The sequence below is a fragment of the Cajanus cajan genome, chromosome 5 (genome assembly GCF_000230855.2).
Source record: "Cajanus cajan strain Asha chromosome 5, NIPB_CcT2T_4, whole genome shotgun sequence".
Classification (NCBI taxonomy): domain Eukaryota; kingdom Viridiplantae; phylum Streptophyta; class Magnoliopsida; order Fabales; family Fabaceae; genus Cajanus; species Cajanus cajan.
The window spans coordinates 24,199,805-24,227,787 of record NC_138521.1 but is presented as its reverse complement, the minus strand read 5'-3'; the positions used below and the strand labels follow the sequence as shown (position 1 = coordinate 24,227,787).

At 30.2% G+C, this 27,983-nt stretch overlaps 3 protein-coding genes across 3 annotated transcripts; all 3 read right to left on the bottom strand.

Annotated features, from left to right (window-relative positions):
• Positions 1–9,795: 9,795 nt before the first annotated feature.
• On the bottom strand, positions 9,796–11,254 carry LOC145957921 (uncharacterized). The gene is made up of 3 exons (XM_083074349.1): positions 11,080–11,254; positions 10,422–11,011; positions 9,796–9,855 (listed from the first exon to the last, which is right to left on the bottom strand). The coding sequence occupies exons 1-3, from the start codon at positions 11,252–11,254 to the stop codon at positions 9,796–9,798; spliced, it is 825 nt and encodes a 274-aa protein (XP_082930475.1).
• Positions 11,255–11,459: 205 nt separating this feature from the next.
• Positions 11,460–12,668, bottom strand: LOC145957920 (uncharacterized). The gene has a single exon (XM_083074348.1). It carries the CDS (start codon positions 12,666–12,668, stop codon positions 11,460–11,462), a length of 1,209 nt encoding a protein of 402 aa, XP_082930474.1.
• Positions 12,669–19,531: 6,863 nt separating this feature from the next.
• Positions 19,532–19,897, bottom strand: LOC109791659 (uncharacterized). Its single transcript, XM_020350978.1, has one exon. The coding sequence runs from the start codon at positions 19,895–19,897 to the stop codon at positions 19,532–19,534; it is 366 nt and encodes a 121-aa protein (XP_020206567.1).
• Positions 19,898–27,983: the final 8,086 nt, after the last annotated feature.

The following is a 27,983-nucleotide window of genomic DNA, read 5'->3' as shown; positions in this document are numbered from 1 at the left end:
TGCAAATTTTGGTGGCAACTCCTCCACCTTCTCTTTTCACCAGATCTACAATTTTCTATTATTAGTTTTTTTTATTTATTTATTTATTTTCGGAAGATTCCTCCTCTTCCGTGGGCGTGCCACGAACGCGGATCTCTCGCGCATGGGCCCGGCCCGGCCCATTCGTCACATATTATTGACTTTTAACGAGTCTGAATATTTGGTGCAAACGTTTGAAAGGTGCCTTGTAAAGGAAACAACAATCAACGATGATAGGAAGAGTCGCGAGAACGAGAAGGTAGGTGCCAGTGCCACAGAGTCACGGGCTCTTCTTCTTTCTTTAAGACAAGTCTTCCTCTATGTCTCAAAAATAAATAAATAATAAGAGAGAGAAAACTTGATTTGGTTCACTTGTTACGTCCAACAGCACGTTGCATTCGCAATTTGAATATCATTGTCAACAGGTCAAGAAAGCGGGCTTTGAACTTTAGGCGTGCAAAATTGGTCATTCACGAAATTGGCTTTTCTTCTTGGGCTTTTTTTATTCTTCATTATTTAATTATATATAACAATATTTATTATGCAAAAAATAAAAATAAAAATATATTCAACTACCAATAACTAACGGTTTAATGACATGACATGACATGAGTGATGAGTTCATGGATTACGTACCCACACGATTAAGGATGTTTTGGAGTGTGGGAATGAAATACCGTTCCCTACTTATTATAGGAATTACGTCATTTTAATCTTTGTTTATGAAAATAAAAAATTGTGGAATATTATTTAATTTTTATCTTTTATGAGTTTTGATCTCAATTTAGCTCATTAGGTGCTTTTATGATTTATTCAATTGACATTTCATTTATATAAGATGTTTTTTTTTTTTTTTGTCTTTTTCATAAAATATTTATGTCTTTATTTTTATATTTATGATAATAATTATGTATTATTATTTTAAAAAAAAAATAAATTATCTCTTTGAGAAAAGATCCTAAGGCTGTCATTACATCTACTTCATTATCATCAACATTCGGTTGACGCGGTACATTTCGATCTATTTTTACAATTTTATATAATTGTATTTCTGTTTTTTAAGAAAAGGTAAAATTAGAATTTTGTACACTTTTTTTTCCCTTCTAAACCATAGGTATTATTCTTAAAGACAATATGTTTGAGTTATGTAGGGTAATTAAAAATAACAAAACTTTTATTCTTAATATTTATCATAATTACATATCTAATTCTCGTTTATGGAAATTTTATATATTTTGAACCAAGTAAACATAAGGTAAGTCATAACAAAATGTCAATGAAAGCACCTAACATTTCCATTATTGAAAGATGAGAAGAAAATCATTATTTTAATTAACTAATTTTTAATTACTAAATTGATAAAGCGATCAATATTTAAATTACGCAACTTTTAATAAATGAAATTTTTTATATGAAAGGTAATCAATAAAACATTATATGAAAATTATTTCAGAAATAATGGTTAATACATCTTAAGGTAGGGATTCATTCCACCAAAATAAAAATAAAAATAAAAAAAGTTGGGATTCTTTTACTTTGGTTCATATGTAACATGATTTTTTTCGAATTCAAGATATAAATTTCTTTATTAAAGATTAATTAGGTTAAGTTTAATTCTTTTTACAATTAACTCTTTTATCTAATTCAAGAGTCGTATTCTTTTTTAAAAATATTTTTAAGATAGTGTATTGAATTGAGATTAAAAAAATTATCTTTCATCATTATTTTTTTTTTTGTAATTTTCAATCAAAATTTGAAAGTACTATAAATAAGTCATGTAATATTCAATCAAAATTAACATAATTTTTTTAAAGAATATGTAAATTAATAATATTCAATTGAGATTTTTTATCGCTTACAAAAATTTAATTATTGAAAAAAATACAAATTTTGATTTATAATTTTGTATAACTTTTTAATATAGAAATTTTAAATATAACATGATTCATCTAATAATCTCTTTAAAATCTTTGAGACTTTGTATGACTTTTTCATTCTCTTCTTCCTTTTTCTCCTTGTCTCTCTTATTCTTTTGTGTCTTTCTCATTTTTTCACTATTTCTCATCTCCCCTCTTTAAAATGTTTTTCTTACTGCATAAAAAGTTATCAATATTTATACTTTTAAATTATTAAATATTTAAAACTGTCATTGTAGCTAAAATTCGACATAAAAACCATCATTCATCAAATCCAACACAAAATTACACGTGCATCGAGGTTTGAATTTACAAATGATCATTTCAAGATTTTACCCAAAAACCCCACATGTGAAAACATCAAATTATACCAACCAACATGATACATTTTCATAAAATCTGAACTAAAATTAAGCTTTCCTTACCTTAATCAAGCTTCCAATGAAAAAAAAAATAATGTAGCAGAAAGCTCCCCTCAAAAGCCCCAAAATAAAGCTCCTATGATTTCAATCTTCAAGTTCTCAACTCCAACAATCATCCTTTTGCTTCAATTTCTAGCTTGAAGAAGGTCTCAAACATAAAAGGCAACCAAAAGTTAGAAGGGAGTTTTGGAGGTTCTAGAACCCTTCTTTCTAATTTATCTTTCTAAAACTTGAAAACTAAAACTTATGAGGTTTCCTTTTCAAATTTCTTATATATACAACAATCCTTTTTGGGCAAATTTTACTAATACTTAAGCTATAATTTTATAACTTAAGCCTAGGGTTGTTTCATCACTAACCATTACCCCCACAATAGGTAAAACAACATAAAACATCATAAACATACACATGTAACACAAATATGTATTAAATGAAGACATGGTGTTACAATGTTTGGATAAAGAAATTTAAGAGAGTAATTCATTTTTTGGTGAATTAATGTCTTTACCTAAAATATTTTGTTTGGATTGAGAATTTAGAAAGAAATTGAAATTCTAACAATTTATGAAAGAATTTTGATTACTTAAAATTGTAGAATCTCAAATTTTCCCAAAAAAAAATAAGATTTTATATTTTTTTATATTTTTTCTCTATCATGTCTCACTTAATATTTTTCCTTTCTTCTTTCTTTCTCTTTCTCTCTTGTTTCCCTTGTCTTCTTTCTCTTTCTCATTCCTTTATCTATTTTTTCTCTCCTTCTCTTCTCCATTTCTTTTCTTTTTCTTTCCTCTACATCTCTCTTTTGTCTCTTTCCCGCTCTTCTTTCTTTTATCACTCTCCTTGTCTATAATGTCTTGTTCTCTTTCTCTTTTTTTCTCCTTGTCCTTCCCCCTTCTATCTTTCTCTCTCTCCTCTCTCTTTCTTTTCTCTTCACTCCTCCTAATTAAGAACTCAAAATTTAATAAATTTGAATTGATTAATCTAAACAAAGTGTTTCATAAATGAAGAAAAATTAAATTAAAGTAATTCAAACTTCAAAAATTTTAAATTCCCTAAAATTTTGAAATTCATCACCTAAACACAACCTCAATAACACTTTGTCTACATATATAGAAGCCCTCTATGCAACAAACATGAGAAAAATCCTTTTCTCAACAAGTGACCTCCACCCAAACAATAAATATATTTGGACCAAATTGATGGTGGATATATCACAAGCAATGACCTCCACTCAAACAACAAATACATTAGTTCATGATTACAATGAACACCAGCACAACTTGCTACTAAATTCGATATACAAAATTTGAATTTGATACTAGAGAGCAAATAATACTGTGAAATTTATTTCAACTCTTCCATATATAACATAGGTTGAACTTGTCAGTGGTAAAACATAAGATTTGCCTTTTTAACTTTATAATTGATCTAGCTCCACAAAGTAAAAATTGCATCCTCTACAATTTTTTCTGCATAAGGGACTTTATTATTAAATATGCATTGATTCCTTTGCAGCCACATTGAATAAACAATAGCACACCATATAATTATGTTTAATTTTTGCAATTATTTACTTTTCATGATTCCCAAATACTGAAAGAAATGGGAAGCACAATCAATAGATAAAGGTAGTTGTATACCTAAGTAGCAATAGCATTTTTGCCAAACAGGATAAACAAATGAACACCCAAATAAAAGATGCTCAGCTAATTCCACATGATTTCTACAAAAGGGAAAAACAAATCCTTATTAGGTTGAATAATTTTCCTTTTAGCCAATTGATCTCGTGTTTGAATTCGATTTAACAATACTCTTCGTACAAACACCTTTGAAGGAACCTGATTTCCTATAGTAGCTTTAAAATATTATTAATACTTAAAAAATTAGATAAAGGTGTCAAAGTGAGTCAACTCATGAGTTAACTCACTACGAGTTGGTGTTTTAAAGGAATCAACCTAACTCGGGTGACTTTCTAATGAGCCAAAAAAAATTCAACCTACCTTGACCCACCATAGGTTAATAGATTGACTTACCAAATTTTTAAAAAATAAAATATTAAAAAACTAAAAATTTAATTATATGTTTCTATTTTTAATAAATAAAATAAAGAGTTATAAGTTTTATATAAAAAAATTAAGTCTATCATTGATTCAAATTCAAATACATAAGAAGATATCAATCAAAATTTTAAATAATAATTATATAAAATATAAATATATTTTATTATTATTATTATTTTTAATTACAATAGGTTAAATGGGTCAACTCAACACTTAGGCTCAAATCAGTTTGGCCAAAATCAATATAATTTTTTTTCTTAACCTAACACGACTTAGACCCGTGGTGAGTTTAACTCGTTTTGACACCTATAAGATTTATGCAGCAAACATTATCCATCTCTTACTAAATAAACCTAAAAACTATTTCTAGACCACAACTAGCTATCCACAAAATTGATTTTAGGCTTCATCTCATCAATTTCTTGAAACATATTGTTAACTAAATTAAAACCCCTATCCAATAATTCTCTTGTCCAGTTACCATTCCAAGCCCATTCATTACTGTTCCAATTACCTATACCAGAGACCAATGCTAATTTATATTTGATGACAAAGCATACAATCTTAGATATTTATATTTTAGCACACTTTTCATAGACTAATCATTGTTCCAAAAGCTAAAGTTAATCCCACTGCCAAGTACACACATTAAGTTTGAGTGGAACCATCCATTATCCTCACCCTCATTAGTAAAGCTCAACATGTCATGCCACCACTGTGATATATTAGTTCTACAATCACCATTAGAAGAGATTGGCAAATTACCATATTTAGATTTAAGTAATCTGACCCATAAAGACTTGGCTTCGATTAAAGATCTCCATCTCCATTTAGCAATAAGCGTTTCATTAAACATTGATATATCACGTATCAAAAATCCACTATATTCCTTCCTTTTGCAAACTTGTTTCCAATTTATCCAAGCCCAAAATATATGTTCATTTAAACCATTCCACAAGAAATCACGTTGCATTTTTGTAATGAGTTAACGTTTTGCAACTTTTCAAGGTATTGGGAAAATCTCAAGTCCTACATCGACTAGAGATTAGACAATTGAATAGTATATAAGTGGAAAGCAACCTTCACTTTACAAGCCGGTTTTGTAGGGTTGAGTTAAGTTTAATCCACTATTCTAAGATGGTATTAGAACCATTTAGATCTACTTTAAATGGGCCACACACCATTGTTGCATGCCTCATAGGCATGAGAGGGTGTATTGAGAAAAACTCAAGTCCCGCCAATCCTAGATCATTAAAAAAGGGTCACCCACTATTTATCCACGTACCAAGCCCAATAGCACTAGACATGAGGGGGAGTGTATTGGAAAAAACCCAAGTCCCACATCGACTAGAGATTAGGCAATTGAATAGTATATAAATGGAAAACAACCCTCACTTTACAAGCCGATTTTGTAGGATTGAGTTAAGTTTAATCCACTATTCTAAGACAAGGTACCTTATAAAAAGAGAGGAAAAATAGTAGTAAAGATGATAAAGTTGAATTTATCAAACACATTTAACCACCAATGGACAAAGATTTTTGCCTCCATGGTACTAGTTTTTCACACATTCTCTGCATTATAGGCCTCTGTACTTCCTTTTTTCTTGCATTAACTCCAATAGGTACACCTAACATACACAAATGGTAGGTAGAGGCAACTATATTATGGAAAAAATGTGTAGTTGCATCCCCTTCACAAATCCAATGTATCCTTGATTTTTATGCTTGCAATGATTCAAATCTCATGCTTCACCTTTATAATTCCCCAACTAAATCATCCCTCTTAAACACTTCTTCATTTGTCAGCTCATTAGATTCAAATTTCTTATCTAATTCTGACATTACCCTTATATGATTGCACTTAATTTCAATTCCACCATAATTTGCATGACTCCACTCCTTAATGTCAATTTTCATTAGCTTTAACATCTCCTTGAAAGCATATGTTGCCCATCCTTTTATATTATCTTTTATATTTCTCCTTCACAATTTACAAACCCCTTCTCTAATAACCTTGCATTGACAAACTTAAATAGTCTTTCCCCCACTCTATATTATTAACCTTCAATAATACTAGACAATGATCAAATAAATCACGACCCAATACCAATTGAAAGCAATCAAGTGATAATTGGAGCCATTATTGTAACATTGATATTTTGTCAAGTTTGCTACATGAAATTCCACCTCTACAATACCATGTGTATATAGTTACGAGATGCAAAAGGTGGTTTAATTAACCTCATTTTTTTCAATAAAATTAATAAGTTTTACCATATTTGTAGTCATTACAGATCTTGATTTATTTACCCTTTGTAACATCCCATTTTTTATAAAATATAATATAAATATTTTAATAATAATTTTAATATTTTTATTTTATTAATAGGGGCTATTAAATATTTGTTTTAACTATGTAATATATTTTAGAATATATTATATGATATTTTATTAAAGAATAATATAATATTTTATTAAAAAGAGAAGATATTTTCAGGATAAATGTGGTATGTTTTAACTAGAAGGTTAAATAGATGTTAAGTTTTTTTAAAAAAAAATAATTTTTTAATCAAATTCTTTTTATACTTTTATTTTCATGTACATGTCGGAGAACAAGATTATAAAGGAAATTACTTTAAAGTCATGTAACCGGTAATCTAGGGCTGATTGACGTAAATAAATTAAAAAAATAAAAATACAGAAAATAAATTTTAAAAAAAAATTAATTTACCATTTTAGGTGATTTTAGTCACGTGACACTAGACAAAGATGACGCAAGAGAGACAGCTAATTTCGAAAGGGACGAAGTGGTAATGGATGGTGCAGGTGAGGGAGGCGCCATCTGAGAAAAAAGAAGTCTATAAATGGCGCAGGTGGGGAATTTTTTACACAAATATTATTTTTTTTAAAAAAAATTACTCAATTAACCACTGTGCAGCTTTATTTACAGGGATAGAACCATTCACTGTTTAAGCTCAGAATTCGGTTCCCGGGGAACCGAATTCTGAGCACCAAAGTGTACTTTTTTTTTTATTTTTTCAACTCAGAATTCGGTTCCCAGGGAACCGAATTCTGAGTTGCTTTTATATTTTTTTTCTTTTCGTGTTTGCAGGAGAAACGTGGGCAGATGTTGGAAGCGGAACGGCCTGTTCCAAAATCATAACGGGTCGTTCTGCTTAAAGGAACAGAGTGGCATTTGTTAAAGTGAAACGGGCCAAGAACGGGTCGTTCCAACGTTAAGAATTAACGTTGAAATAGATGTTGGAAGCGGCCCGTTTGAAACAAAATTTTTGGTAATTTTTTTTACGTGGAACGGGCCGTTCTTGTTTTAGAACAGCCCGTTCCAAAATAGAAATTACACAGTTTTTTTAACTCCTGGAACGGCCTCGGAACGGCCCGTTCCAGGAGCTGTTTTAACAAAGGGTTTGTGATTTGGAACGGGCCGTTCTGGTTTTGGAACGGCCCATTTTGGGTAAACAGTAAAACTTGCGTTTTTCTATAAATAGACCCCCTCCCCTTCATTTTTTTATGCGATTTCAGCTGAGTTTGTCTCCTTTACTCCTTTCCTGTACTGCTTCTGATTCACCTTGATAGTAAGAAATTTTTTTTTTGTTCAATTTTCATTAACCAAATATCAAAAATGTTGTTGTGGAAGCAAAATGAGCATAGGTCTGCTTTCATTGGTAGAACGGTAAGTTTAGCACTTTCGTTATTTACTTTAAATTTCAATTAACTTGTAACAAATTAGTACTAATTTTGGTAATTATTGCAGGAGACTGAGAATATTATTTGTTCTTACTGTCATTCAATGCCAGAACCTCACCCTCTAATTGTTCCTATACTAGAGGAAGTGGGTTTTTCTGGGGTTGCAAAGCTCAGACATCTAAAAGTGGATCACACATTAATCACAGCTTTGGTTGAAAGATGGAGACCTGAGACTCATACATTCCATTTTCCAACTGGAGAGTGCACCATAACACTGGAGGATGTTGCACTTCAACTTGGCTTAAGAGTTGATGGTTTACCAGACATTGGCCCAACATTATATGACTGGGAGGAAATGTGCTCCACCTATCTCGGAATCATGCCAGTTAAAGGTGAGTCACTAATTGGCTCTATGATTAAGTTAAAGTGGTTAAGAGATAATATGTTAGAATTACCAGAGGAGCCATCTCAAGAACAACTTGATGCACATTGTATATCATATATATTAGGTTTAATAGGAGGTGTTTTGATGCCTGACAAAACAGGCAATAAGGTACATCTTATGTATTTATCTTTATTAATAAATCTTAGAAGAACAAGACGATATAGTTGGGGGTCGGCTTGTTTAGCTATGTTATATAGGGAAATGTGTAGAGCTACAAATGTTAGTAGCAAAACAATGGGTGGTTGTGCATCTCTGTTACAGTCTTGGGCATGGCATCGCATGCCATATATTGCGCCTATTTCCAGGTTACCAGCATCATTCCCTCTAGTCTGTAAATGGAGCGGGGGCAGAGTTTTAAACTTTCAAAATGTACCTCATAATGATGTTGTTGGATATAGATCAAGGTTTGATCACATTCAGAATGATCAGGTAACTCTTTAAAATCAAAGTTTTATTATTTTTTTTATTTTCTTTTGTTTAGCATAATATGTTAACTAAAGAAGTTTAATTTTTTTTGTAGTTTTTATGGGCGCCATATGGAGTATTGCAAACAGTAATACCGATGCAAGCATATAGAGATGCTCTGCTATGTACATCATGCACCTCCATTATTTGTTTTGCAATTGTTGAATGACACCAATCTGATAGAGTGAAATTGCAATTTCGTCTCTTCCAGGATGTCCCTTCTCCACCGAATAATTTGGATAACCTGCACAACATTGACATGAGGGGAAGACAAGATGAAAATTGGGTTACAAGACATGCTCAGTGGATCGACATATGGAACAATAGACGTGAGCACACATTGATGGGTCATCCAATGCAAGGCCCACTGTTTCACACACGAGAATACATGAAATGGTACATGGCTAATTCCATCTATTTTTTATCTGTGCCATGACTACTACAAGATCCAAGGACCCATCAACAACGAAGGACTTCCACAACATTTGAGACTGGTCGAACTTCCATGCGATCGCATGAAGAGACTGGTCAGCATGTATCAAATCCTCAGTACGTCACTCCTGAACAAAACATAATTGACAGACGACATTCATTTGCAACAACTTCAGAGGATTTTTTTACAAATTTATTTGGAGTAGATTTTAGAACTCCATCTTCAGCATAATCATACATGCAATCTCTTTACCGTCCACAATTCGGTAATGAACCTGGAAGTTCTTCAGCACCATTTCAACATCCGGTGGTTGATGATGAAGCAAATCCTTCTAAGCAACAACCTCCATGGTGTAATCCAGGCCGTAATAGACATCGCCCTCGTTGTGGAACTGGACACCATTACGGAGATTGAAAAATGTATATAAATCACTCTATGTTAATGTTATTGTTTTTTTATTCTAATGTACTATGTGTCTTTATCAATGTAATATGAATTTTAATGTTATGCATTTTTACATTTACTGCACTAAGAAGGTTATAAACTATTATAATTATAAGTATTATAACGAACACAATATACGATTTCAACACAATATACGATTTCAACACAAACACAACGTACTATCCGATACTAACACAAAGTAATTAACTTTAATATTACATAACTAAATAAATTTATTACAACTGATTACAACAATAATGATCATTGGTGGCGAGAACTACATCCATGACTAATATTCGGACATGTCTTCCTAGTGTGACCAGGAGTGTGACAATAAGAACAATTTTTGACATGAGTATGTTGTTCTCTAATATCCATCTCTGTTCTAATCCTGGTGGACTTTGGTCGACCCTTCGAAGTTCTCTTCAGTTCTGGATTTGGCCACAAAGTTGGACCAATGTAAGTAGGCCAATAATCTTCATGTCGAAGCTTTCCAAACTGTCCTTCATATACCTTTGCAACTTGTTGTAAGGTATATATGGGAGATATGTACCTTTCATAGTCATGATGTGCATGTAAGCATGAAGCAAGTACATGTGAGCAAGGGATATGAACTTTTTGGAACTTGCCACAATCACACCACAATTCATCAAGCCTTACCGCAAATCTCCCAGCTGGTCGAACTTCTCTCGAATGTTGCGTTTCTTCCACTAGAAATCTACTGCTAGATCTGTCAAAGCTGATAACTCTATGAGTATTTGCCTTAGACTGTGCATCTTGAATAGTTTTATTTGCAATTTTCGAGTAGACATGTCCTGCATTAATCATTGCGCCCACTTTCGTACCTCTTTGAACGAAAAACTTGTTGCAACGAGTGTATGTGGCCATTACCATGGAACAAATTGGCAAATTTCGTGTTTTCTTCAATACGGAATTAATTGACTCAGCTAGGTTTGTTGTCATGTGTCCCCAACGTCGTCCAGTGTCCCATGCTAGTGTCCATTTTTCCCTAGGAATGTTGTCTAACCATTGAGCTGCTTCAACACTAGTATCTCTTACTATGTTGTAATAGTAAAAGAATCTATGTTCAGTCATCCCGTAGGCTGCAAAAAAAAATTAAATAATTAAAAGTAATAATCAAATGCTTTAAAAAAAGTAATGATAAACTTACACATATTGACAACATCCTTCTTTAGTGCTGCATTTTTGAATCTTCGCATGAAATTTTGTGCAATATGTCGAATATAATAGACATGGACAGAATTGTTTTCCGTCCAGCCATTTCCATTTCTTGAGTATGCACTTCGAATAGCTTCATGACGATCAGAAATAAGGCACAAAACCATCAATGCATGGTTTAAAGGTCCAAAATAACCTTTTGAAGATAACACTCCCCTCGTCCAATAATTCACCTTGGTAAGCCGGTTGCGTATTTAATTTCCAAATAAAACCTGGAACATACATTTGCATTGCTTGCAACATACCTGGTAATTTTTTGTACGACTCCTCCCAGTTTCCAAAGATATTCTCAATGGCATGTTGCTTGGCCAACTATCCCTTTCTGTAACTAATTGTATAACCCATGGTGGACTTGATGCGGGCTATGATGGTTGAAATGGATGCCGATGGATCAACCTCAATAATTTCACCAATGCTTTGAGCAATCATTTGTGATCCCAATTTATTATGATCTTGGGAGATAAGTGGGGAAACACATGTGTGGGGGCCCTCAAGGATCATGATTTCCCAATGTTGTTCCCTGGTGCGCAATATACCACGACATCTCCAGGCACAGTCGTGGTGAACGCATTCCGTAGCAAGCCTATTATTGCTTGAGTTTTTAACCTTGTAAGTGCAATGGTTGACAATGTGAAATCTATTTATGGCATCCTGCATTTGTTCTTTTGTTTGGAAGCGTTGGCCAACAAATAGTGTTCCAGGTGGATACACAACCATATCACGCTCCAACAAATGGCTATACTCACTGTCTTGTTGGATTTCATTGGGAAACTCTAAAAAGTGTGGAGGTGGGTTGTATATGGCTACTGGTTGTGGTTGTAGTGGTGGATTATTTGGAATTGGGAGGGTTTCTTCATCATCATGTTCATGTGCAGAGAGAATTTCGTCTTCGTCCTCGCTAAAAGGATCAAAGACATTTTTTGTTGGGAGACCAACAACATCATCATCTTCAATGTTGGTTTCAACATTGGGTTGAGAAGTAGAAGGTCTAGCTTGCTCAAATGGCTGAGAAGGTATTTGATTAAGGTCCATGATTGGACCACTTAAAAGCTGTGTGTATGACTCAATGTTGTAGTTGGAGGGGATATCATAAGAAGGGCCAGATGGGTTAGTGTACTGGTAACTTTGATAAACTTCATAAGGTGAACGTGAAGGTGAAACTTGTGGTGCATGTGATTCAACTGTAGTAAATGTAGCATATAATTCAATACCTGATTGAAGTTGATTAGAATCGTGAACATTGAAAAGTGCCTCAACGTCTTCATCATCCGTCAACTCAACACAGGTATAGTTACTAACCCCTGGGCCAAGTCTAATAGGGTACCGAAAATGTATGCTAGCCATCCTCTCAGAATCTTGTCGATGTAGCTTTCTGTGGATGACTCTTTGAAGCCTTTCTAGAGTAATTCCTCTGTTGATACGAACTAATTTTGCAGATGGAGAAGAGAAGGTGATTCCTTCATTCGGACATTGGTTAATGGAACCATCAGAATGAACAATAACGTAGATTGAAGAAGTCATTTTATGAAAGGTTTAAAGGAAATGAACGTGATTCTAAGAAACTGATTCAAAAGGGGTACACGGAAGGAATAAAGGAAAGAAGCTAATCTGAAATCGTGTGAAAAAAATGAAGGGGAGAGGGTCTATTTATAGAAAAATGCAAGTTTTTACTGTTTACCCAGAACGGGCCATTCCAAAACCAGAACGGCCCGTTCCAAATCACAAAAACTTTGTAAAAACAGCTCCTGGAACGGGCCGTTCCAAGGCCGTTCCAGGAGTAAAAAAATGTGTAAATTTCTATTTTGGAACAGGCTGTTCTAAAACAAGAACGGCCCGTTCCACGTTAAAAAAAATTACCAAAAAATTTGTTTAAAACGGGCCGCTTCCAACATCTATTTCAACGTTAATTCTTAACGTCGGAACGGCCCGTTCTTGGCCCGTTTCACTTTAACAAATGTCACTATGTTCCTTTAAGCAGAACGGCCCGTTCTGATTTCGGAACGGGCCGTTCCGCTTCCAACATCTGCCCACGTTTCCCCTGCAAACGCGAGAAAAAAAATATAAAAGCAACTCAGAATTCGGTTCTCCGGGAACCGAATTCTGAGTTGAAAAAACAAAAAAAAATACACGTTGGTGCTTAGAATTCGGTTCCCCGGGAACCGAATTCTGAGCTTAAACAGTAAATGATTCTATCCCTATAAATAAAGCTGCACAGTGGTTAATTGAGTAATTTTTTTTAAAAAAAAATAATATTTATGTAAAAAATTCCGCAGGTGGGAGAGGAGTTTTTTTGAGGAAAACAGATTCGGCGTCTTGTTTGGCACATTGATGTGACTAATGCATGCAGGACGTGACTAATGCATGCAGGACATGACTAATGCATGACGTGAAGAACGTGACTTAGAGCACCTCCAGCGGAGGGTACTTGTGCTGTGTCTTAAAAATAAGCAACGGAGCTTATTAAAATCTCCCATTAGAGTGATCTTACATGGCACTTGAGTTGCTTAAAAAATTTTCTGTGTTGCTTGTACAAGGGACGTTGCTTAGCATTGAGGAGAGAAATCTGATTGGCTAAAATGCATTTACCTGGAAAATGGATCAGATTTAAGAAAATAAAAAAAATTTGAAAAGAACGTATTCAGCTCATCTTCGTCTCCTCTGACACCCTCCGCACGATGGACCACCGCGAGCGCCAGAACGGCAGCCGGCGACCACCGCGTGCCACCGTGAGCGCCAGAACCGCAACCACCGCGTGCCACCGCGAACGCCAGAACCACCGCGCGCGAGGCTCCATATACCCAGACCCGCCCCCCGCAACCCCTCCGCGCGCAACCGCTCTACATGCGACCCAGAACCCCTCGCAGCTCCTCCGTGCGCGACCCCTCCGCCCAGACCACCTCCGCGCGCCGGTCGGAGAAGAGAGAGTGAAGAGAGAGTGCGGTGGGAGAAGAGAGAATGAATAGAGAGTGCGGTGGGAGAAGAGAGAGTGAAGAAAGAGTGCGGTGGGAGAAGAGAGTGAAGAGACGTAAATAAAAAAAAATAAACGTTGGAGAGCCGTTGTAATTTTTTCTATTTTTTTATTATGTAATTTTTTTTATTATTAAAATTTTTTATATGTTTTTTATTATGTAATTTTTTTTATTATTGAAATATGAGTTGTAAAAAAATTGAGGTGTCAAAAAGTGTAATATGAGTTGTAAAAAAGTTGAGGTGCTTATAAGCAATTTTTATTGGAGTAAAAGTTGTAAAAATATAGTATGAGTTGCTTATGAGTGACGTGGCACAGTGGGACCCATTTAAAGTGGTTGAGAGTTGCTTATAAGCAACTCCCATTGTAGATGCTCTTATGGTGCAGGATTCATGGGAGCAGGTAACACAGGGGGTCCTTGCATTTTCAGGTTCCTCCCTCCCTTTATATACAACTAACCCGTAACTCCTCAGTCTCCCTCATTGTCTCGGAAGTCCTCATTTCTCTGTATTTTCTCTTGTTCGGTAGTCTATATATTCTCTCCTACTGATCTCTGATATTTCTACTGGGTTGTTGTAAGTAAATTTTTTTTATTTATAAATTATATAATTATATATGAATAGTATATTTTGTTATTAGTTGATATATTTATATAAGTATTTGTTAATTTATTTCTTGTGTTATTTTGCAGGTTAGAAAACATCTTCATCTATTCTTTACAATTATTTACAAGTAAGTATAAGTAGAGTTAATAATATAAATTCTAAAATATATTAGTTGATGATTCAAATAATGTTGTAGTTTTGAATATAATTTGTTATAAGTATGTTACTGCTAGAAAATTGATGTATGTGTAAGTTATTTTGAATATTGTAAAATAGAAAATTTTAAAATATCGTAAAATAGTATTATTTGTGTTAGTGAAAATATAATAAAAAGCTTATCTTTTATATAGTATATTATACTTATAATTAATGAATAAAATAATTATAAATTTATGTTGATTATAATAAATAATAGTGAATTAATTTGGTTTTGAAATAAAAATACATGATGATTAAATTTAATTTCCATTATTATTAAATAATATAATATTTATTAATATTGTGTAATTGACAAATATGTAAAATCTAAGCTTGTAAAAATAAGAATATTATATATATATATATATATATATATATATATATATATATATATATGCAGAAATTTAAGTGAATGTAAAATTATAATAGATTAATGTTTTGGTGAAAAAAACTTAATTTGTTAAAATTAATAATAACACATGGATACTTAATAGAAATAGAAAAAAGATATAATTAATAATAAATTACCAATGTTAAATGTATTTTATTTATTAAAACGCATAATAAATGTGAACATTGTGATTTCCTTTTATTCCAAAACATTTATTATTAAATTTTCAGTTTTTAATATGTATATATTTATGTATTATTTTAACATATTTATACAAATAATAATTACTTAATATAAATTGGAAAAATATATAAATAATGAAAATTAGTTTACGTTTATAGTATTATATTTATTATAACCCATATTTTAATGAAAATTATAAATAATAAATAATATTTAATATAAATTGTAAAAATATATAGATTAAAAGTACTATTTTTAGAAATATATAAATTTACTAATAACATAATATAAATTTAAGAAATCTATAATTAATAATATATGTAAGTACTAATTTAACTTAATATAAATAATATATGTAAGTAGTTTTTCTACATAATTTTAAAAATAAAAATTATTAAACATAAAAATAAAATTTGTTAAATATAAACAAGGAAAATATACTAATAATAATAAATAGCCAAGATTTATTGTTTTATATTTACTATAAGTCATATTATTTTTTTCATTAGAAATAATAAAATGTATATGTACGTAGTGTTTTTAAAAAAATTTTAAAATACAAATTAATTAATATAAATAGAATAACTATATAATTAATAATACGTAGGCAACGTTTATTTTATTATATATTTATAAAAACCCATATTTTAACCAAATCATTGTGTTAATTATTAAATATTACTAAATATATGTAATTATTATTTAAACATATTTAAACAAATACTAATAACTTAATATAAATGGAAAAAATATATAACTAAAAATAATTTGGTGATGTTTATTGTTAAATAATTATTATAATTGAAATTTTAAAAAATGGTTGTAATAATTATCAATTATTAAATAATATATGTAACTATGTAAGTAAGGTTATTTTTATTTGTTGATATATTGTGTTACGTTGAGGTTATTTGAAATAATTAGAGGAGTTTTTAAAATTAAAAATGTTAAATGTAATAATTATTTAATTCAAAATAAAAAAATTAATATAAAAATGTATGTATTTCATTATTATAAATGTTCCTATTTATGTTGAATATGTGTGTATATATGATTTAGTAATTTAATGGTAAAAATTGAAATGTTATTTATAAAAATTATATAGTTAAAATAAAATAATTGAATATAAGTATTTAATGCAATGTTAAAAAATTGACTATTTTACTGAATATTAGAAATTTGACAATTGAAATAATACTAATAGAATTTAAATGCAATTTATATTTTATCATAAATGTCTTGTAGAGGAGTCGATTATGTGTCAAACAATAACGAGGAGGAAGACATTGTTCGCTCGGAGGAAGAATTGGGACATGAGCGACTAATGTCTGAATGGATAAGGGTTATGACAGTTGAGGAAGCTGCTAAAGCTAAAGAAAAAGAGTTATTGTCTTCGTTGTCACCGCCAACACTGAAACTTGGAGATGACAATAACGAGGAGACATTTAGGTCATGTAACATTGACCCTCTTATTCCTGGACCTGCTGGTTTGGTCTAAGCTAACATGAGGAACATGTAGTTTGATAGTCCCTTACCAATGCAACAATTTTTGTTTGATATGGGTCGAGCTGGGAACATGGTGTTAAACACTAACCCGTGGCGTTATGTAGTTCATTACGTGAAATCCAGAGGTTTTTTTTCCATATTAAGTTTGGTGTGTTTAAATTTTTTCATCCAATTAATATAATGCTTTGTATGTTTTATTAATAATAGGGCTACCAGAAATGACGTCATTAATTAATATAGACCATAATTTAGAAAGAGTTCCAACTATTGTTGCTTTTGTGGACTCTATGACCCCAACTAGCAATGGAAATTATAGTACAAACTTAGGTATGATTCTTGAATATTTGATACATTAAAAACTATTATTTTGTAAATAATTAAAAATATTTATTTTAAGACCCTATTGCAACGATTGGTGCAAGCCTATATTACAAAGCTAAGCAGCACCGACAATATGGGGAAGACATTGTTGTCGGTTGTGTGTTAGTTTTGAAACAGGTAATATTTATTGTATAAGATTATATCATATTATTTATGTGTTGAATTGATTTTGTTTTATTTTTCTTTAAATTGTTGTGTTTGTCCCAGCCTATATCCGTAGTCCTTACTTCTTGAACATAACCAAAAATAATGTACAACGAGTAGGTATAGGCATTCAAATTTAATTTATTAAGAAATTAATATTGTATATTAAACAATTATTATTGTTTAACAATTATATGTTGTATGTTTATTTCAAGTTATTCTGAAAGATATTTGATTTAATCAATAATAAATTATTGTATTTTACTTTTAGGTTATTTTCTAATTATTGAATGACTGTAATTTAATTTTTTAAAATTATATTCACTGATTAAATATAATCTAATGATAGAATATTTTACTTACCTCTTATCACACCGGGAAGTAAAAAATATGGTAATTCTTTATAACATATTTTCTTATGGAAACTAATTAATGCCCTGAGAAGGAAAATGTACTAAAAAAAACAGTGTAAAAAAATAAATTATCAAAACTAAGAGGATTATGCTAAACTAATAGTCGGTATATCTGCAAAGAATATATGTGCAAAATACTACTTTTCTTAAAATGTAATTTAAGAGTTTTTCTTCTTTTGTAAAAGGATTTAAAAAAAAAATTGAATTAACAAATCTAGATGAGCGAGAAAGAGAAATTACTATGGTACAAAGTTTTGATCCACAGATTGTAATATAATATCAAAAGCAGCTTAATCGATATAAAGAGAACAAAATCCAAAAACATTATATAATTACTTTGATGCCACCGTATTTTTAATAGAACAGAAAATAATAAAAACGACTTCTACTTAATTATTTTCAATTTTAAGTTTATTTTAGAATTCTTTTAAAGAATTTTTTTAATATTTAAGTAACATATTTTCATCACAATTTTCTGGTTTCGTTGAAAATGAAATTAGAAAACAGGAAACCAAACAGCCCTAAGATTTTTCACAAACCATTTTCTTCTACTTCCTCTTACCTCATTTATCTCTTCTTCCCTACTCGTTACTCTGTTTTTCATCCATGTTAGTAGATTCAATATCGATGCCCTTTCTTATCAAATAAAACTGTTGGAAAAAATGGAAAAGTAAGAACACAAGTCCCAAACCAACAGTGAGATAACAAATAACATATATGTAAAACTTGAGGGGCCAAGTGCGCCTTCGGACATTTTTCATTTTGGATAGACAAGTCTCTCAAACTTAAGTTCATATAGATTTTATGAGTTAATGACGTATACATTTTTAGTGTAAAGTTTTTTTTACACTAATAACCAATCATATTTTTTAATAGTATCATGTCAGTTACTCATTTAATGAAATAAAAATAAAATAAAATAATTTAAATGATATAATTAGTTGTCAGTGTAAAAAACTTTACACCGGCAATATATGGATAATTAACTCAGATTTTATTCGTCCTACAAAATTTCTTACATATATTATTATATATAAATATAATATATGTAACTATAAATTTACTTATATAATATATATTTATACATAATTTTAGTGTTAATTTTAAATAAGATTCAATAAAAATATATTGTGTGTCATTATAATTGACATTTAGACTTTTTAACAACATACTAATATATATTATATCTATAATATAGTTAAAAATAATTTTTAATAATATATATTATATTACTATAAAATATATATTAATATAGAATTTTTTTTAATTGACTTATGCTTCAACAATACATTTTTGTCTTATTATCTTATTCGTTAATTAGCCAATCATCAAGTTCCTTCAAAATTATTTTTAAATTTGAATCTAAACACTTGATCTAACCAAAATAGGTGAATGCTGAAGACAAGCATAAAATAATCGGCTGATGAACTTTGTATGCATGTTTGCAATTGATTCAAATGAATGATTAATTAATAAGAAAAGTAACCGTACTCTACATCTCTCTAAGTACGTAATTTGACATGAGAGTCAAATACTATATAAATTCTTACACGAAACACCAACATTTTGCATTCAAATCCAAAGCAAGCTAGCTATCATTTGTAATACATGACAGGTTTATTGGACTTCAAATCCCACATGCCTCCTTCCTTAAGATACTCAAGATACCTTGCAAATTCAGGTCTAGCTGTTGTTTTCTTTTTCCTATGAAGAGCCAAGAAACTTAGGAGTGGGTGACTCTTCTTGTCACTGTTATTATTAGCCTTTTTTGTGGGGTTTCTTTGAAGATTGATGTCCTCAAAGGTGGAAGCTAGAGTCATTTTTCTTGAAGAATTGGATCCCCAAGAAGGCAAACTTGTGCTCCTCTTGAACCCCTCATTCAAAAGTGCAGTGGTGGCTGATTCTTTACCTAATCTCTCGTACCTCCTAGGGCCTCTACGAGTGCTTATGGATCTTAACATGGTTGAATTCTATTGCTTGTGAAAGACAAGATTTTGATTGATGAACTCACAGTGTAAAGAGGCCAGTGAGCGCAAAAGAGTTGATGGGGATTGTAGTTGTAGATGAGATAACTTGGAATTTGGAATCATAATGGAGGGCTTTATATACGCATCTATGTGGTCAAGTTTGGTTAGCTAGTTCTTTGGTCCTTCATGTTTTTTTTTATTATTAAATAGTATAATATTTTTGCAACTTATGTTGACTTTTTCTACTGTCCCACAATTATAAAATTTATATCCAATTATTAAGTTGTGAAGTATATATCAACTACCATGAAATTACATAAAAAGAATTATATTCAATTATTCATTTATCGAGTTAATGATGTTTGTATTTTATTTTCTTCAATTTCGGTGTTTTCAAGTAATTAATAATTCAATTAAAGTTGTTTAAAACCACCGACCAATATCAATACCATGGAGCACATAGATTAATTGGGACGGTTATTTTATAGTTTAATTAGTTATTTTGAGTAATTTTAAATATGTAAGTTTGTTAAATATTTAGAGAAAAATTTATTATTTATAATAATTTTATCTAACACAAACGACAAAATATTATATTATTATTATTTACAAATGAAAAAAATGATAGAATTTCCTACACAATGACCTCTACAAGGAAGCTTGCATGGAGTTCCTTTGAACCTTATTTCCAATTAACCTAACCACAAGTTTGTCTCCTTACTAAGTCATAGTATACTATCAAACAACGACGGATTCTAGTGTGAGGGACCTAAACATGTCCCCCACCATGCAAGACATATACCAATCGTTGGATATATATGTTTTTAATTTAGCATATACGATTTAATATTATTAAACAGATGGAGTTCTTAAATTGATACTAATATTCATAAAATAAACGTTCTACGTAGTTAGAGATTGATCTATGTGTACATATCCCAAGAATCTACGTATTCGGTAAGTCTCGTAGGTTGTCGTGCTCGAGTCATTATTCACATCCTCAAATAAACTCATTTTTTAAGCAATGTCGTGATGGAGGCATTATACTTATCCTGAAGGTGACCCATTCTTTTTGTGTTTGCTATTGGTGTGAAGTTGTCGTCCCGGTGGTTAGTCACACAAGTAGGTTCCGTTGTTGCTTACCTCTTTTGTTTTTTTCGTCCATTGGCAAATAAATTGTGTGTAGCCTCAATTAGGGAATTTTTCTGTATAGGGTTTATGTACCCATTCCGAAGCAACTGATATTTCGTTATTGACTATCTCTTTTGCTTTTTTCTTCCGGTGGCCAAGATATTGTGCGTAGCCCCGATTAGGAACACTCTTGGTTAAAGCTATGAGTCATCAAAATGATAAACATTCAAGTGTAAGACTCTTAGATTTAATTGATTTTATTATTATTTTTATTATTTTTTTGTTGGTGGTTAAAGTAATTTTGCAAACAAATGTTAATGATTAGTTAATTGCAAGATGTAGATGATAAATCGAATGGAGATAAAAGTGTTATTGAAGATGAAATTGAGCAAGGAGATGAGTTAGAACATAGAGATGAATGGGAGGATAGAGATGAATCAGACCATGGAGATGAATCAATAATTTACATATAATTAAACTATACCCAAAAGTGTTGTAAGCGAAAGTAAAAAAAGTATATTTTTCATTATTTATTAAAATAATAATAATAAAAAAGATAAATTAAGAATCAAAATAACAAATAAAATTAAAATACAAGTAAACTAGAAAAACATATAAAAAAATTGTTATTTTACTTAAACAATTTTTTTTAATTTAGAAGCTAAAATTCATAATAAGAAAATAACAATACAATTTTACAACTTATAAATTTCAAATAACACTAAAATACCATATTTATGAAAATTATATAACTATTTAATTTTTATTATTAGATTAATGAGAAAAGTGATTAAAAAATAGTAATTTCTACCTAATAACAATAAAATATTGTGTAATAAAAAATAAAATAAAATAATTTATTTAAGATTTATACATGAAAGATTGCATTGATTTCCTACTTTTCTTAAAAGACAATAACATTAAAAGTGATAAAAAAATATGTCTAATGAAGTATTTAATTTAATTTATATTTTAATTAGTTAATAACATTATGTGTTTTTGTGTTTGTTATTCAAGTGATAATGGATAAAATAAAATATTAATTAATTTTCTATTTTAGAAATAAATATTATGATTTTTTTATATACATAAACAATTTTGTCTTAGTTTAAAAAATATTAATTAATTTTCAGTTTTAAAAAATAAATATTATGATTTTATGAGAATGATTTTATGGAAAAGTATAATAAAATTGGTTTTTCAGAAACTATATTCTTAATAATATTTTATTTCTAAATAACAACCTAATATAAAAAATCAAGATTCTATATTTAAAATTTTCAGAAAAGCAAAAACATTTTGTATATCAAACCTCTTCCAAAAGTATATCATCATTAAATATATTGTGTTATATATGTGAACAGAGAATTTTGTAATATAAGTATGACATTTAGATATAAACTATTTTACTTATATTTTGATATCAGTTAAGTAAAAAATATTAAATTATATATCTATAAATTGTAATATGGTTAGTGTTATTTTTTATGTATTATTGTGGGTACTTTATATTTAAATTTGGATTAGATTTAAAATTAATAAATTTCTAATTTGAATATGTCAATGATTTGTTATGAATTATTTGTAATTATTAATTATTATTTTGGTTGTTTAACATTGTTATAGGTATATAATTTTTTTTAGTCAATTTTAAGTGATTGTTATTTTTTTAAAATATATTTATAGGCCATATAAAATGATTTTTGATATATTTATATAAATTGTAATCCCTAAATTCTAAATGTTAAACATAAAATTATGAGTTGCTTATTTATGGGAGTGGAGTCATTCGGACAGATGCTAGCGTGCGGGAGCATGACATATCCTCCACCGTACGAAAGTAATATGGGCCCTCAGATGTGTAGATCAAAATTTCATTGTTACGATTTCAGTAGTACCGGCTGCACCGAAATAAAGTTTAGCTTCACATTTAAAAAAAAAAAAAATCACGTGTAACGAGAACAATCAAAAGTCTTCAATTGCAGTAAATTACTAAGTTCAATAAATTAAAATTGTAACTAAACTCCGAAAAGTTTACTGACAGAATAATATATTTAAATTTTTTTGTAACATTCAAAATAAAGATTCTATTAATGTATAAACTTTGATTTTTTTGGAATGTATTACCATCGGTAAATCTCGGTATTTATGAATATACATATTCAAAAATTATTATTCACACTAGGAGAAAAAAAGGTACTTATTGCCTACATTGTATTAAAAAAAATAAATAAATAAAAAACAAAGAAAATGAAAAGCTATTCATAGAAAGGTAGTTATTGAAAAATAAATAAAAAATAAAATTGTCCATGTAAAAAAGAAAAAAAAATGAAAACAAAAAGTAGTTATTGAAAGTGATATCCACTTTATATATTAGTATAGATTCATTAGTTTATAATTTTTCTAATTTTTTAAATAAAAGGGTATAATGGTCCAAAAAAATGGAGACCAACATAATTACCGAAAAAGGTATCTCTTTTATATATTAACTAGTATGATTGAGGCACTACGTGCCTCTATTAAAGATAAAATAAAATAAAAATTAAGTAATAAATATAAGTTAATCTAATATTATAATTAGTCAATTAATTTTAAGGTTTTGATTTTGAGAAAAAATATTATTTTTTAATTTTTTAAAATGAAAGAGTATAATGGTTAACAAAATGTGGTGACCAAGGTAGTTACTAAAAGATGTATCTCCTTTATATATTAGTATAGATATAAATTTTAATTAAATGATTTATTTTTGTTTTTTAATAATATATATAATAAAATTTAAATTTAATATATTACAATACTTCTTATCTTTTATATATAAAAAAATCATACACTTTTTTCTCCTAATTATAATAAACAAATAGTTACTTTCATATGTATTAATTACTAAATTTTTTTATATCCTCGTACAAGTGAATGTATTTATCAATATATTGATAATACAAGTGACACTAATAAGTGAAAAAAGTTATTTTTTGAATTAAGTAGTGTCATATCACTAGTTAAATTAATCAAATTCAAAAATAATTTTGAAATAAAATTTAATTCTATTACATTAATAATGAAAACTATCGATCTTAAATACTTTTGATCTAAACTAGCAATGCTCCCGCATGCTAGCCCTGTCGTGGACTCGTGGTTTGTGTATGTTGGAGTTTATGTGTGAAGGTCTCACGTGGGTTAAAGTTGCGTATATTGACTAGTATATTATCAAGAAAAATCCATCGATGTAATAACTTAAGGTTTTAGGATATATTATGTTATGAAGGTATATGTGATTTATTTATTATTCAATATGTGAAGTGTTTCTCGATTTTAAATTTTCCTGACCTAACTATGTAATCAATATATTGAAAGTGTCAAGATTAAAAATATTATTATTATTATTATTATTATTATCATTATTTATATTTTTTAGTTTGACTTTTTAATTATAAAATTCTACCATTGAAACAAAATTTGTTAAAATGTAGTGTAAATTGCTTAAGAATAATGTGGTATGAATAAGAATTTTAACAAAATATTTATAAGAACCAAAAGATGTGGACTTAGAGAATTTAAAAAATAAGAAAAGTATTTATAGGAAACAAAATGAATATATATATTTCATAGAAACTAAAAATATATTTAAATCAATTTGATATATGTAAATTATTATTATTATTATTATTATTATTATATATACTCACAATGAGAAGCATGGTTTGGAGAAAAAATGATATATAATTATATCATTTTAATTTAAAAAGTTATAAAAGATGCATAATTTGTGTTTTTCAAGTAGTACGAAATTATTTATTTTATCAGAATTACATCTGACTCTGTAGTCTACATGAGTACACGATCAATTTTTTAGATTTTTCTTAAATAAAAAACTAGTATTATTTCTACATCTGGTTCACTTATAAAATTGCAATCTTTTAAATTTTTAATCAAGATATCCGACGGTTAAGAAAAGTCTCCAATGGTGGAGATATGCCAAGGTCTCCCATCCTATAATCCCTCTAAACTTATAACCAAATGATAGATTATAAGAAATCAGAATTATTCATGACAAATACCATAGATGTTCATCAAAACAAAATTTACATAACACAACCTAAAAAAGAAATACACATTATTTAAATAACACAACCTAAAAAAGAAACACACGTTATTGGTGATCTATAGTAACTACTAGTGGGTCTTGATACTAATTTTCAGAACATGCTTGAGAATTGTCTGATAAAACAAGCCGTAAAGTTTTTGGTGTTTACCCTCATGCGTAGGTATAGCCTATAAAAAAATACAATGAAAATTTAGTTAAAAGGAACTTTAATAAAATAAGATTTGGTAAGAAAAATGATGAATTAATGGGGCACTATTGTGACTATTCGCAAGTGAGGAAGTTTGACCTTGCATGTGAATGGTAGTACGAGGCTCGAGGTGAGGTAACTCAAGTTTGATATCCATAAACTTTGAACTTTAACGTCTTTCATCCGACATAATGGAAGAAAACGAGTTTAGTATCAGACAAATTGTAAGCTCGTCCTATACATTTTGTTCCTATAAAGAACGCCATTGGCTTGTTGTTGATGTGTTTGATTTGCACCTGGACTCTAAATGACAACATGAATTCGTCCTCCAAAACAAAAAAATTTTCGATATCATTCCTCTATTTATTATAAAAAAAAATCTTGGTATCCTGACCTTGTCCTGTTTCAAAATACACAAAAAACTTAAAAATACATATATTAGTATTTGGCTTTGATACCAATAAAGTATGAATTGGTGGCAATAAAAAAGTGTATGTACTTCATCACCCGCAACAGGGACCTCAAACATGGATTCATGACTGTTGTTTCCATCTACAAGCTACAACAATGAAGAAAGTTATTAAAAAAAAGAGTAATATGATGGTTCAGTAGTAATAGAATGCTCAAAATGATAGCTTTGTAGAGGGAATTGTGGGAGAGGGAAACGGAGTGAGAAGTGTTATTTCGACTGAAATATACTTATGAGCAAGCATGGACCACGTATGAGAATTGAACGACCTTGTAAAAAATCAAAGGTACTATTAATTTAAGTTAAAATTGTTAAATAAATGATAGGCATGATTGGCAATATAATATTAGAAAACATTATAGAAAATAAAACGTAATGAGTATGATGGATTTGACATGTATTAATAATAATATGGAAACAAATCTGAAATCGTTTTACCTAGGGATAGGGTGCATTTTTCCCTCTTTTCGATTAAGAAACCCATATGACAAATCGTCATTAGCATTAGTCATAATTAGTATCGTTGGTATGAACATACTTTGTGTCTCGTAAGGATTGTGATAATGTTTTAGAAACAAAATGCAACTAGTATTCTTGACAATATACTCATGGACATCATGAAGAATATAATTATTGATTGTGTCAGTTGAAGTGAATGAACAAGACAATGAAAACACGATTTCTGTCACACATCTTTCCAACTCAATGAGATTTCATTTTGGATTGCATTACACATGAACGACGGGGTGTAGTGACTTCACATCATTTGCGGTCTATGCAATCAATTGCTTTTAACCTTCCTTTCCTTCATTTAGTTGGCGATCATGTTACTGTTATTACCATTCACCAACGTGATGAATTGCTTGCTCCCAATTGCTGAACTTGAATAGCTTTGGTTGTTGAATTTGTGGCCACTTTGTTTAGTGAATTCCTTTGATTGGTATGTAGTATCGAAATTATCATTATTTGAAATTTTAATATCAACGTAATGTGAATAATTTAATAAAATTTTAATACTAATTTTAAACTGTTTTAATTAATAATATATGTATAATACATTATTTTGTTCATAAACAAAAATGAAACATGAATAAATTGTTTTTTTTTAAATTATTGATTATTTTAATCATATAATTAAAAGCTTGTAGAGAAGTAATGTTCCTACCGTAAGTCCGCTGTCAACGTTAGGGTCACCGCATCCGAGGTATTGTCCGCTTTGGCGCTCGTTGGGCCGTCACGGTTTTGTCCTTGAAAAGGCGCCTCGGTGGGTTAAGGAGGAAGGGTGTTTATAAACTACCCTTAGGATCGACTCCTAAGCGATGTGGGACTTTTAGGCATACCGGAACAAGCTCCCCAGTCGATGCTAAGGGTTAAGGCCGAGCTTAACCGAGTTCATTAGATAATTTTGACCGAGATAACCATTCATTTAAACTAAAGTAAACATATGAAATGCTGAGGTGTAACATCGGCGAAAGGAGATTGGTAATACACCTCGGCATACCGAGATGACATTGAATATGGCTTAACCGCCGATAACCTTCAGACAATAACCAAACAACAGTTACACGGTTACTCAGGAACAACCACAGGTAATAATATAAGCAATACATGAGATAAGACAGATAACTAACTTGATCGTCGGAGTCCTTTTTGCAATTACATCCGAGACGCCCGAGCAAGGAGACCGGAGAAAAGGATATCGACCAATTGATCGACCTCACACAACCTCGATTGGATCCGGCAGGGAAGACGACTTATCCGAGTTAGAGAGACGACCTGATTCGAGTAAGTACATTTGGCGCTAGAAGGAGGGCCTGGTAAAATTCCCCCTCCAACTACCTTATGGTGTCAACTCGGAGCCAAACCAATAACATGGACGAAAACGCCACTTTAAGGCGATTACTTGAGCAAATCGAGTTGATGCAAGACCAACATGCAGCAGCGATGGAAACCATGCGCAAACAACATGAAGATATCTTGCAACAATTACGTGCAAAAAATGCAGCCTTTCGTGCCCATGGACAACATCATCGTTCCCCATCTCCTCCTCCTCGGTCTAGCCATGTTCCAACGGCAACTGAAGAGCATCATTCCACTTCAGATCCTACTTATATTTCAGAATCTTTCCGAACTCATCGTTCTACGCATACTCATGCTAGTCATGCAACGTATGATCATCATTCTCCTC